General features: G+C 35.9%; 1 protein-coding gene across 2 annotated transcripts in view; it reads right to left on the bottom strand.

Moving 5' to 3' along the window:
* The window catches only part of pola1 (polymerase (DNA directed), alpha 1), a 452,854-nt gene that overhangs the window by 351,740 nt on the left and 86,410 nt on the right, over positions 1-14,704 (bottom strand). For both annotated transcript variants that reach the window (XM_028799416.2, XM_028799415.2), the window contains exon 26: positions 14,423-14,545. In XM_028799416.2, the coding sequence (XP_028655249.1) occupies positions 14,423-14,545 (123 nt within the window). The remainder of the gene's footprint in view (positions 1-14,422; positions 14,546-14,704) is intronic.

Consider the following 14,704-nt stretch of genomic DNA (forward strand, 5'->3'; position numbering starts at 1 on the left):
CTTTTACAAGTCCTATAAATGCACACCGTGTGTTACAGACACAAACCAAATGTATGTGTGTACTGTATAATGTTAACAAAAAGAGGAGCTCACTACTGAAAATGGCAAATATAGGAGTGAGTGGGGATCGAACCGGGGACTCTCAATTACAAGTCAGCAAATCTTACCGCTACGCCACGGAAGCTATTGTATCAGTCTTGAACCTTTTGTGGAAGTGTTTTTACTTGATCTTTGGACTTCAGGCTTCATACATTATATAGTTTATGCCTACATTTTGTCATTTACTACTAAAATATGAAAAACGTTTCTGTTTTAAAAATGTGTTTACACAGGTTGCTGTAGAAATGGAACACACATGAACTGTGTGTGTTCCAAATAGCGATCTATTATTTCCACACTAAAACTCTAGCAGTTCAGTCACTCCCAGATAATCAAACAAGGCATGAGCTGGGAAAACTTAGTGAACGCTCTGCGACGGTGGGGGATGGAATAGCCGGCTGCTTGCTGGCTCGTCTTAATCGGCACATTTAGAAGACAAAAGAGAGCTGCGAATGGTTTTTAAGGTGGGCCGGATCTACGAGTTTTTTCGTAGACTCTGGTAATTCTAGTGTTAAAAAGGTAGATGAGATATATGTCCCTAGCTTTATTTTTGATACTTTCCAAGCCTATATGTCAGATGGGGCTGTATGGATTTATTCTGAATGCGACTGCGAGAATGAAAAGTGAATTTAAAAAAAAAAAAAAAAAAAAGGCTAACCTTTACCAGTATCATAAGTTACACCGGCTGTTACAGACTGAAATCAAATTTATGTTGTTATTCTAAAATTGTAAGAATGAGAGCAGTTCATTTCTCGAAGTGGAGCCGTGCGGGATCGAACTCGCCACCCTCTGATCCCCAGTCAGGAGCTGATACCATTACGCCACCGCGGCGGTTGTAGTAAGAGTGTCAATGTGGCATGCTAACGCGGCTTTTTTTTTTGTGCAGTTATATTTTTGAAGAAAAGTGCACGTGTTCTCTTATTTGTACCTTTTGTGAAAGTGTTTCTTTGATATATGGACTTCAGGCTTCATACGTTATATAGTTTATGCCTACATTTTGTCATTTACTATTAGAATATGACTACTGAACGGAATGGAACACACATGAAATGCGTGTATTCCAAATAACACTACTGTATATTATTTCCACTCTAAAACACCACTTCAATCCCAGATAAATCAAGGCAAGCCATGAGCAAGGAGAAATTCGTTCTAAGTCGGTGGGGGGATAGAATAGCTGGCTGCTAGTAGCTTTTGTTTATCAGCACATTTAGATGACAAAGGACTCTAGCGGAGAGGTGCAAACGGATTTAAGACGCGATTTAAGGTGGGACGGATTTATGAGTTTTTTCGTAGGCTCTGGTAATTCTAGTGTTAAAAGAAGCAACTATTGCCCCTAAGCAAGCAAACATAAATCAAGTACACTCTGGCCCCAAGTGACCCTGAACTGGACAAGCAGGTCCAAATATGGTTGAAGAATGTGCCCTGTATTGGCTGGGATTGGCTCCAGCAGACCCCCGTGACCCTGTGTTCGGATTCAGCGGGTTGGAAAATGGATGGATGGATGAATAGTTGATATAACTGCTAGTGGAAAAGACATTAAAATTAGCTTAAATATCAAACTAGCAGGCATTACATACATTCAATGGGTATCCTTTTAGGAACTAAAAAAGAAAGGGTTTCAGAGAGACTGCCAAAAGGGTCTACAATGGCACAAGGCTACAATTTTGCTCATTAACATGTTTTTTTAAAATTGTTTATTAGCCGGCAATAAAAAGCATGAACAGGGCTCATCACTAACATTTTAAAAATGATTGCCAAGACTTGCAACCAGACTAAAATTTGGATGCTGAAACTGAAAATGTGGTTGCCATTTTTTCCCAGCCTATATTTGCAATAATTTAGATGCTATACAATTATACATTAACTTGCTTTACCTTTTATTTTACAGCATTTAAAATCTGAACACGTCAGAATTATGGCTCTGTGGACACCCGTTCTTTGTGTCATTTGGTTTAATCAAAAATAGCCTGTGTGGATTGAGGTGGTATAATTCATTCATAAATTGTTCAACTAAAGCACTTCTTAAGTAGGAGTTGAAGTTTAAAGTTCAAGATGGCTATTTTCATAAGACTTATGGAAAACATACTTCATTTACTTAATGTGCTACATCATTAATGAGGAATGCTTTCTGTGCCACTCTGATATTATATCAAACACAGTAAAATATTAAACTTGCTTTTTACAAGTTTTAAATAAAAACTGTTTTTGCAGAACGAAGTCACATTTTACAGGGCTCAAAGTGCTACCTTAATAGTAAACACACACCACTTCAATTTTCTCTTAGATGTTTTGTATATGCCCTAAACTATTATGCGACATTTCTACAGTGTATTTCTAATGCATTGAGTTACATAACAATTATGTTGCTTTAGGCCTATATAGCATGAATAGAATCTTACTGTTAAAAACAGCCCAACTAAAAAAAAAAAACTGATCTTTATACATTAAAAAAAAAAAATACATCCTTTACAGTAACATGTTCTACAATGCACCTGAATATTAACTTACCAGCTACATACTGTAGATGCGACATTCTAATTTAACAGTAATTCATGTACAGTTTGATCAGTATTTATGAGCCTTGAGGCAAGCATCCACAGGTTCTGCAAGATGGATGAATATGCTATGCAGAGTTCTCATAAAGTTCAGAGGAATAACGTGGCAACTGTACACAGGAGACCCAGGTAAAATGTGCCAATGAAAAAATATTTATAATTATTAAGGTAAAATACATAAGTAAGAAATATTAAATATCTTTTCCCACTTCTATGTGGGATTGATGTGCTTGATCAGCCTTCTCCAAACAGCTCAGTCCTGCACCACCTACTCAGTCAAACTCTCCTTGTTCAGATCTTTTCCTTTATCCCCTTCCACTTTGGCCTCCCTCGCTTTCTCTTCTCCTGTTCTTCCATTGCCAAGATTCTTTTGTCCACATAGTCATCGTTTCTCCTTATCACATGTCCATACAACTTAAACTTACTTTTCTGCACTTTATGTATCAAGTTTTTCTTGTACCTCTGATTATGTAATTTCTTATTCTGTTCTTTTTTGTAACTCCACACATTCACCTCAACATTCTCATTTCCACCACATCTAACTTCTTCTGCTGTGCACCGTTTACTACCCATTTCCCAGCTCCATATATCATTGCTAATCCTACCACTACCTTAAAAATCTTACCTTTAACCTTCACCACAATTCTTCCAATACACAATACTCCTGACACTTTCTTCCAATTGTTCCATTAACACTGCAGTCTATGAATTGCCTCAGCAGCTGATTTCCATCCTAGGCCACCACAGATCCTAGATATTGAAATTTATCCACTCTTTTCAATAACTCTCCCTGTAGGCTAACGTCTCAACTCTGATCATCATTAAATTTTATTTATTTTCAATCCTCTATCTTCCAAAGCCCTTCTCCATTTACCAACTTCCTCTCTACGTCCTGATAAAATGCATTAATAAAAACACTAATAAAAATAACGTGGCTAATTAACAGTAGGAAATGGCTATCCCCCCCCCACCTATGCATTGTCTAGAAGCCAAATTACTATATAAGAATAACATTTTACAGTAGAGGCCTCTGTAAGCAGATAAACATATACAAGTCTGAATATTATGTGGAAATTTTTCATCACACAAAATGGTAATATAAAAATTAAGCTCTGTAAGACTTTCCTATAAATTAAAAAAAAAAAAAAAAAGTCCACTGAAAGAATAGTATACACGATACTGATAGATATTGAGCAAATTCTCATTTTTATACAGTCAGAGTGAAACATGCCTATTATTTCTGATTAGGACACCCTGCTGTTTTACTCATGTTTAAAATTACACTGAAGCAGAAAAGAAGAAAGCTGAAAACATCACAGATCTCTAAAGAATCAGAATCTGGTAAAAATGAGGACAGTAACAGCAAAGACAAGTTTTAAAATGAACAGTACCTTTCTTGGTTGTAAAAAGGAGTGTGTAAAATAAATAAATAACCAGTGAGGCATTCACTCATTTTATAAACTAATCATTTCAATAACAGGGCTGGCAGGAGTACTGCCTACTCCAGAAGAATCAGGCACAAGGTATACTAATGCAGACATACTCTATTTAGGGTTGATAACCAACATACACTACCCATCTTTAAGATATGGGAGACAGTGTTCATTTTTTAATTGCAGAAAATTGGAGTGTTTTTGCTTAATAAGCGAAATATTGAATGCAGGAGGAAACACTGAAAAAAGACATCAAAATTTCCAGGGAGACTTTATAGCAGTGAAAGAAAAAGTTCTAACATGATAAGCAAAGGGCTTCATGGTTTAACTCAAAAATCACAATCTAAACTAGAGTATAAAGCTGTTTGAAAGGGCCGAGATGAAAAATAAATCAGGAGTGAGGAGACTAACAATCGAGTTGTGAAAAAAAATATTGCTATGAAAGGAATAATCTATGTCATTAGGAGAAGCAAACAGGAATGACATGGAGCAAAATGATTAAAATGTAGGTGGATGGACGGAGGCCAGGTTATTCCCCTCAAACAGGTATTGAATGGTTAAGTCTGTATGAAATCAAAAACAAGGGCTTAATAACACATAAAAAGTATATTTATATAAATTTTAAAATCATCCAAAAAAATAAGTTTGGTATTTTCCAAGTCTAAATTATTTCTTTATAATCTTGGTATATATTAATAAGCAACATAAAATTGTGTTTGTATTTTGTATTGTTATTGTATTCTTATTGTAGCAACTTGCCATGTGAGAAAGCAGGCAGGTAAGAGAATCTGTAAGGAGGAGTGTGGGTCATGAGTGCAAAAGGTGTTCAGAAGGAGGTGTGAAGAACAGAGTGACAAATCAGACCTGGCAAAAGAAAGAAGCCAGCCAGCATATAGCGTGAAGGCTCATGAGGACAGTGATCCTTCTTGCAGAGGAATAGAAGCATCTCCCAAGGCTAACAGTTGTGGCTGATTAGGGTTCTCCCTTAACATGGCAATAAATGGTCCTTTCAAGGACTATTAAATACCTCCTTGTACCAGTCTTTCCTCCGCCCTACCTTAGGTTGTTATATTTTGTACGTTGAATGATGCGACAAAACAACAACATTACATTATTTTCTTGTCAAAACGTAAAACGAAAAAGTGCTACAAAACCAATGACATTTATTCTGTGCTACCAACAGAAAATAACTTTTGCAAAGTGATTTAATATACAGTATGCATGCAAACACTTTCCACAGTCTAATACAATGATAATAGGGTAGCAATGGATTAACCATCTAGCAAAATAAGCATATGCATAGGGTACCAAGGAAAAGGCACCACAAAGGTTTTATAAAAGTATGTGAAAGCTTTAGCTATAAAGTTATAAGAAAGCAACAATAAGCATTATTTTTACATCTTTTGCTCTCTGAATGCTGAAAAGCAGCATATTTTCAAGGTTAGAAATGGAATGAAAGAAGTTTTGTTTTGTACAAATAATGATATTTCTTCATTTTAATATTTTTCCAAAAAACTGTCCAACAATCATGTTCTATTGAAAGAGATTTTTGAAAATTGAAAAGTAAGCTCTCGAGATCTCAATTTTAGTAGGGTGACATATGTGAGAGCGTTCTTTAGTAGACTAGATTGCAGCTTGTTTTGATAACCTCAGCTTAAGCAGTATAGAGTTAATGCAGATGTTCAGTTTCTTTAGTATGTCCTTCTATAATATTTTTTCATGGTTGAAAAGGCAATATTTTTAAAGAGCAGCAAAAAGAATTGAGGTGGGAGATTTCCCCTAAATACTGACAAAATGTCCTTTATTAGTGGATACCTACTAGCCTAAATGTATTTAAATGTAACATCCTGCCCTGCCAAATTTCGTTTTTTTAACTAAATGGAAAACAGTGTTTGATTTGATAAATAAGTGAGTGAGTCAATCAGTCGATTTTGCATTTTATATATTATAAATAGATTCTTCACTTTAAAATATCAATACAATATCATGTGGCAAATTATACACTGCTCAAAAAAAGTAAAGAACCACTTTGAAAACACATCAGATCTCAATGGGAAAAAATATCATGCTGGATATCTATACTGATATGGACTCGGTAATGTGTTAGGAACAAAAGGATGCCACAATTGCTTGATGGAAATGAAAATTATCAACCAACAGCGGGCTGAATTCAAAGACACTGCCAAAAATCAAAGTGAAAAAATGATGCGGCAGGCTAGTTCCTTGTGCCGAAATTTCATTGCAGCATCTCAAAATTGTACTCAGTAGTTTGTATGGCCCCCACGTGCTTGTATGCATGCCTGACAACATCGGGGCATGCTCCTAATGAGATGACGGATGGTGTCCTGGGGTATCTCCTCCCAGATCTGGACCAGGGCATCACTAAACTCCTGGACAGTGATGTGCAACCTGGAGGCGTCGGATGGACCGAAACATAATGCCCCAGAAAGCTTTCTAATGGATTTAGGTAAGGCAAGCGTGGGGACCGGCCAATGGTATCAATTCCTTCATCCTCTAGGAACTGCCTACATACTCTCGCCACATGAGGCCGGGCATTGTCGTGCACCAGGAAGAACCCAAGACCATCGCACCAGCATAGGGTCTGACAATGGGTCCAAGGATTTCATCCCGATAACTAATGGCACTCAAGGTGCCGTTGTCTAGCCCAGTGTTTCCAAACCTTTTTTGAGCCACGGCACATATTTTACATTAGAAAAATCCCACAGTGCACCACCAAACAAAAAGTATATGTAATGAAATATAATGATCTTCTAGTTTCAATTTACTCACAATTTACTTACTCAGTGTGAAACCTGGGCCTGTATAGTTGAACACAACGCTGATATACACGGAGGAATTGAAGAAAGATACACACAAAGATCTTCTTCAATAGCTTTGAGTCTCTCCCTTTTTTTAGTTTTTATAGCAGTCATGCTTGAAAAGCCTAGCTCGCATAGGTAGGTTGTGGAAAATGGGTGCAGGGCTGAAATAGCTCTGCTTGCCAGAATGGGGAACTCCTTGGCAGCAGTCAGCCAGAAACTGTCCAAAGGTAGATCAGAAAAGCTCAGCTTTAAACCACGATTTTCTCTCAGTACAGTTATTTCCTCCTGCTCCTGCAAAGTCATGTCTTTTCTAACTGCGGTTAAGCTGTATGTGTTCCTAACCCAGTCAAGGCAATCAGTGGAAACTGAAGGGAAATAAAATAACTTCTGTTCAACAGTTTTCAAATGCTTGCCTACTGTCTCACACAGTGCAGCAATGTTGATACCTTGCCATTTCTGGGTGTGTGGGAACATGTCAAGGTTGGCTCTTTCCACATGTTGTTGCCAGAGCTGCACCTTTGAACGAAATTAATTTATTTTATCTGCACTTGTGAGCAGGTTTTCATTTCAGCCTTGCATCCGTGTGTTCAGGTCATTCAAATGTTAAAATATATCCGCCAGATATGCCAGTCTTGCACACCACTCATCACTTGAAAGCAACTTAGCGTCATCACACCACTCATTTGTCAAAAACACTTTTAGTTCCTCCCGCAGCTCCGTATGCAGCAATAGCACTTTATGCTCCGCTCCCATTTCCTCACACAATGATGCAAACATGCAACTTTTACAGGTCTTGTCTTCACCAAGTTTATCATGCACACAACATCGTCCAATATAGAAGCTATATCTGTTGGTAATGTCTTGGGGACGAGTGCCTCACGTTACAGAAAACAATACGTCGCAATAACATCTGGATGTTGCTCTTTCACTCTGCTTACAAATCCTTTGGTACGCCCGAACATGGTGGCTGCTCCATCAGTGCGAACACTTATGTAGTTTTCCTACTTAAGTCCTCCAAGGTACTCTGATACAACTCAAAAAAATTTCCTCTCTTGTTGTTCTTTCTGGCAATTCCTTGTGAAACAAGAACTTTTTTCTGATGGTATCTCCCGTCTACAAAGCACACATTTGCCAAAAGTTGTGCATGTCCACTGATATCTGTAGATTCATCGAGTTGCAATGCAAATTTTCCACTGACATGCAACTTTTCCAAAACGATCCTTTCAATGTGTGTAATGGCAATTGTATTATTTGAGAGAGGGACTTGGGCCATTTCTTTCAGAGCGCCAGGGCCGAGCATCTCATTTACAATGATTTTGCAGGCAGGTAGTATTAATGTCTCTACCACCGTGTGTGGCTGTTTTGATTTGGTGAGGAGTTCAGCAACTTGGTAGCTAGCTTTGAGAGCTCTCTCATGCGTCTTGTGGTTTTCTTCACTAAAGCTGCCGGTTTCTCAGTCTGTTCACGAAGTTGAATAAAATAGTCTGTGTTCTTGTTTTGAAGTGACAGGTGTTTTGTTTGGAGATGGCGTTTAAGTTTGTTAGGAACCATGGCACTGTTGGGACAGCTTTTCCCCACATACCAAGCATAACAGAATCGACTCGGTTGGTTCCCTGGTAAAAGTAAATCCAAAGGAAAGATAACTTTCATTGTATTGTCATGAGCTCACCTTTTTTGATTTCTTCTGACCACTACTCATACTAGGGCCTTCATCTGGGTCACAATTTTCTCCAGGTCCCAGTTCGGATTGTATACTTTTTCTTTTCAGATATTTATCCATCGCCATCATTGCTGTCACAGCTGAAGCATCACCAATACTATTGTTAGAATGGCAACTGGTAGATAAACAGATTAATTAGCCATCTGCTGCCACCTAGAGGAAGAGTATTTAATTGTTCTGCAGGTCACTGTTGCATAGATGAACGAAGACAAATTATTTGCAGTAAATAAATAATAATGTTCAGACCAATTAAGTGAAACTGGATAATTTTCCACGGTACACCTGATGATCTGTCATGGCACACTAATGTGCCGCAGCACAGTGGTTTGGAATCACTGGTCTAGCCTGTAGAGGTCTGTGCGTCCTTCCACGGATATGCCTCCCCAGACAATTACTGACCTACCACCAAACCGATCATACTGAACGATGTTACAGGCAGCATAACGTTCTCCACGGCTTCTCCAATCCCTTTCACGTCAGTCACATGTGCTCAGGGTGAATGCCAATTGAGCTCCATGATGCTGGGAAGTGATCACAGGGCCCACTAGAGGACGTTGGGCTCTCAGGCCACCCTCATGAAGTCCAGTTCTGATTGTTTGGTAAGAGACATTCACACTAGTGGTCTGCTGGAAGTCATTTTGTATGGCTCTGGCAGTGCTCATCCTGTTCCTCCTTGCCCAAAGGAGCAGATACCGGTCCTGCTGATGGGTTAAGGACCTTCTATGGCCCTGTCCAGCTCTCCTGGAGTAACTACCTGTCTCCTGGAATCTCCTCCATGCCCTTGAGACTGTGCTGGGAGACACAGCAAACCTTCTGGCAATGGCACGTATTGATGTGCCATCTTGGAGAAGTTGGACTACCTGTGCATCCTCTGTAGTGTCCAGGTATCGCCTCATGCTACCAGTAGTGACACTGACTGTAGCCAAATGTAAAACTAGTGAAAAAACAGTCAGAAAAGATGAGGGAAAAATGTCAGTGGCCTCCACCTGTTAAACCACTCCTGTTTTAGGGATTGTCTCATTGTTGCCCCTCTAGTGCATCTTTTGTTAATTTCATTAACACCAAATAAGCTGAAACTGATTAACAACCACTCTGCTACTTAGCTGACCAGATCACTATCCCAGAAATTTAATTGACTTGATGCAATACTCTGATTAAAAAGTGCTCCTTTCATTTTTTGAGCAGTATACAGTATATACAATGACTGTGAAGAAATGAGTTTGACTCAAAAAACACAACTTATCCTTAAAGATCTTCATAGGAGACCATGTTAAGAATTGAACAGTTGTCTACAAAGCTTTAGTCAAGTGACCATTACCAAAATTCATATTTCAATATAGTTGTAATATGTTAAATTCAAAATATAGTAAATTTCACTCCGTTTATTCAAACAAAGACTAAATTATTAAGGAATATACATGTAAAGAGAGATAACTAATGACATACTTAGAAAATCTGCGGTCAGAGAGAACAATTGAGGTGTCAGGCTTGCCGTCAGACAAGATTACAAATAGACAGCATGTTACATTGTTACGTGCAACAAGTTTTATCACTGGCTTCTATCAGGAAATACAAAGGAATCATGACAAAATGTCCTGTGATAGTATTTTAAATTTCTATGACATATAATGAAGGAATAATCAGAAGCGCTTACCAAAACACAGTTCTCCACTCATGCTGCCACAGAGGCCTAATTAAAAACAGAAGTGGATTCTGTAAATAATATTAAAAGACCAAGTAGTTATTATGAATTGGTGGCAGTTGCTCAATATAAAATAGAAATGTAGCCTTGTGCTGTTGCTCAAAGCTGGGGATATGCCAAAAAAATCAGTATTAAAACACCTGCCCGGCAATAAATGTTGGCAAAGAAAGAGATACCACAGGGAGCTGAAAATAAATACAAAAACTCCTCCACTATAATCATTTGCTGATGACAAACTGTAGCCAAGTGGCAAGTCACCTAAAACTTGCATAAAAAATAAATACAATAAAACGCATCAAGCGATTACAATATGAGAGCTAAGGAACAAATACTGTGCTTGCTAACATTTACTTCTGATATCATTAAATTCAGGCATCTGAAGCAATTGTATAAATATAAAAAAAGCATTTTCAGAGAAACATTTTCTCATGTTTGAAACAAATATGAGTATTTCTCTAGGCTTATTATTGGAAATTTACTCAATAATATATTAAACAGAATTTCATAAATATATTTTTAATGTAATAAATTAATACAAATGCAATCTAACTCTTATATCTAAATGGTCAAAAACTAAGAAACTACACAGTCTTAGCAATGACAATAAATGACGTGGAAATATCAAAACAAATTTAAATTGTGATGCAGGATAACACTAAGCGATTTTTCAAAATGTCAAGAGTTACAGTTAAAAACTTAAGGGTAATTTTGAGAATCATTAGTAATGTTTGCTGTTTTACTAACGTTAGTGCTGATGGTGGATATGTTTGATATGTTCTTTATGTAAAACAATGTTAATTTTTTAGAAATACACCAAATATTCAATTTTAAAACCATTTTTTTACATATTAATTACATCTTCTGGCTAGAGTAGTGAACCATAATATCTCCACTGAAAGGTTTGGTTTGTTGGGCCCATAAAAAATTAAAGCATTACAAGAAACAGCTGACTAAAGCACATTTTGAATATCCACATTCATTGGCCTTTAAGCACTACCTTACACTTTGATATAGTACAGAGGATGCCTCTCAGAGCTTGTGTTCAACAGAATACGATACAAAAATCAGGGCTATAAACCACATAAAGCTGAAAGAACAGATATTAACAATTGTTTTAACAGAAATTATAACATGATAAAAAAAATTCACACCAAATTTGTTGAACTCAATATTTAACATTATTATTCCATGAGCTACCTGACAAAATAACTTTAAACTGTACTTTAAGTATATGTTCCTCTACAAATACCTCCTAGTAGTATCTGCATCTATCTGCCAAAAATAAAATCTTGTAGTTCTGTAGAACATAAATCCAAAGTGGAGGCTCAAGATGACAGATTTGACATTGGTCAACTGGCTATTATGATACTGATCATTGTTCACGAAAGTAAATGCACTATCCCTAACTGCAACAAAGGATCATCCTTAAAATAAGAAGCATCAACAAAAACATTCATGCTAAAAGAAAAAATAAGTTTTACATTATTATTGATATGGTAAAGAAAATTACCTCTGGTTAAAAAGAAAAGATTTGAATCACAACACATAATCTTAATATAAAACAATGGGCCTTTAATACCACATACCAATGATCTGACTTATCAGTCAATTTAGTTAATTCATTTTTAAAAACTACATAAATTAAAAATCACACAAACTAAAATTTCATATTACTATTTAAACACCCAAAATTTTTTGAGCTTCATTTAGCTTATTTTTTGCTTATGTTAAAAATTTTAATATATGAACATTTAACTTTAAGACATTTCTTAACACCTTTTAGAGCCTTACAATAATTTTTATCAGAGCAGCCAAAGGTATGTTAGATAACACTTATTTAGTGTACTAAAGTACAATACATCAACATGATAGACCTATGATTTCGGGTTTCTTTTAAAAGTAAATAGATTTTTTAAAGAAAAATGAAATCCAAGATAAAAGTATTCTAGTATGTACAAGAGACTACTTTTAAATTTTACCATTAAAACAAACTTCAGAAGCTTAGTAAGAAAATATTATGTTGTTGGTTAGACTTAGCTCTTTTAAACAAAGTTGTTTTAATCAGATCTACAATGAAAGTTTTTATCATTACAATTAAAAGTCCATTGAAACATAAGATGTAGGGTTTCAGAAAATATTCTGACAGACATTTATAGAATACAATAACAAAAAAATAAGCTGATGCTGCCCTCCAGTGATATAAAAAAAAAAATCAACTTAAGGGATGAAAATATTTCATGTTGCAGTTTTATTTGGCATTATTAGTAAACTGGAGTTCACAAACTGAATGTTAGGGTAAATGCAACGTTATGAAAGGTGGGTACACTAGCCTTAAAAGTCTTCATTATACAATAAATCAGGGTAGATTAAATTTTGTTGCCTAACTTCACTGCCTTTCATCTGTTTATTAAGAAATCCAGTTTATAATTGCAGAAAAAAATTATGCAAGTAAAGATATCCAAGTTACAAGATCTAACTAGAAGGAAGTGAATATGCAGTCAACAAATTGTGTCCTAACATACAGAAAGGGTCACATCTATCAAGGTGTTGAAATATAAAAACAGAAAATCATCACAGTGGATCTGGATGTGGATTCCGCAATCATAGTTTGAACATTACATTATTCATACAGTAATAGGTGATGCTGTAGGGCTATGGAAATTTCAATGACTAGCTCATTAAATTCCAGTATATAAGTAAGCATACCTGCACTCATCTTTCTAAAGCAATGCTTTTTTATATAAATGGTATTGTACCATTTGTGTTTTACTCCGCTGTCTGTTTTTTATCCCACGTTGAACTTGTTAGGCTGACTTTCAATTACAAATTGTAAGCATGGGTGTGTGCATGAGCATACCTGGCCATAGACTGATGCACTATCCAGGCCAGTTTCCTACTTTTGTGCTCAGTACTGCTAGGATATTTTCCAGCACTGTGCCCCTTTGAAACGGATTAAATAAATATAAGAATGTTATGTTAGTCTAATATTGTAACTGACATAGTGGTCTCATTGTTGTTGCTTCAGCTGCCAGAAAAGACCCCACTCCTAAGTGACCATTTTGGAATAAGATGCTATTAAAAATAAATAAATAAATGACTGAATTAAACTTTTCCAGTTGCCCTTTACAATCTACATACAGTATAAACTAATACCTAATCAGGAAAAAAACACTTTATTTTTGCATGGAGAATACAGTTCATAACAAGAAAATTATTAGGAACATAAGTACATCATTTAAATCACAAGATCATTCAGAACACATTACACAAGTGTACCCCTTTCACAGCTAGCAAGGAGTAAATTAACTGACTATGGAAAAGACAGCATCAGGTCACAAACCCAAGAAACCTATTCAGTCAAAGCAAAATCTACTACCTTTTCCACCATCATTAATGAGAAAACTTCTGCATTTCTGCTTAATTCATTAAATATTTTCACATTATTAAACAGTTTTAAAAAGAATAATGGCAACACAAAACTGAGAAAATACATTCAGTTCTCAATACATCTATATTAATCTACAGTTTCTCACATGTTCTTACTGAAGAAATACTAAAGCTGATGTTATAAAAATAAATCTCTCACACATCCCAAATGCATGATTACAAGGGTGGTACCAGACCAGCAATTTAAACAGAACTTACAAATGACCAGAATTCTAGTTAGTGCCCAAAGCAGAATGTCATTAAACCTATCAAAAAACACATCAACTCCATTGGTATTTGAGGAGATGACATAATGTGAAAGAGCATGAAAGATGTATTGCATCATACAAATAAAATTTCTGACTTCTACAGAAGCATACTCAGTCTCCTGTATCCAGATACTATTACTGACACTACAAATGCTAATGTTGAAAATGAAATATTAAAATTACGTAATTCTTCATGTATGGAATAGGCATAAAAATATTTATAATTCCCATGAAGTAATTCTGAATAATCTCATATTTCATAATTAATTAAAAAACATACACGTATATGTAAAAGCTTTGTATATACCCACATTAGTTTTAGAGCACTGGATAATTAATTACAAAACAGAAAGCAGAAGCATGTATTTTTGGATAAATTAAGCTGCTTTTTACCTCTCGTCCTTTATGTGTTACCAGGGCTGCCAAAGGTTTAGCATAAAATCTACTAAAAGAAAATCCCAAGCAACCATACATGCTGTTAGCTGTAAGCTTCAAGGCCTTTTGCCGGATGTCATACTGCAGAGACAGAGGGGACAAAAAAAAAAAAAAAGATTAAATTCTATTTAGTAGTAAAATTCTTTTATGTTTTGAGAAAAATGGAAAAAAAAAACACTTGGAGAGATTATACTAGTCAATCTCATTACTGCAAGAAATACTTCAAATTACATGATTTAC

Source organism: Erpetoichthys calabaricus, chromosome 4, assembly GCF_900747795.2.
Source record: "Erpetoichthys calabaricus chromosome 4, fErpCal1.3, whole genome shotgun sequence".
Classification (NCBI taxonomy): domain Eukaryota; kingdom Metazoa; phylum Chordata; class Cladistia; order Polypteriformes; family Polypteridae; genus Erpetoichthys; species Erpetoichthys calabaricus.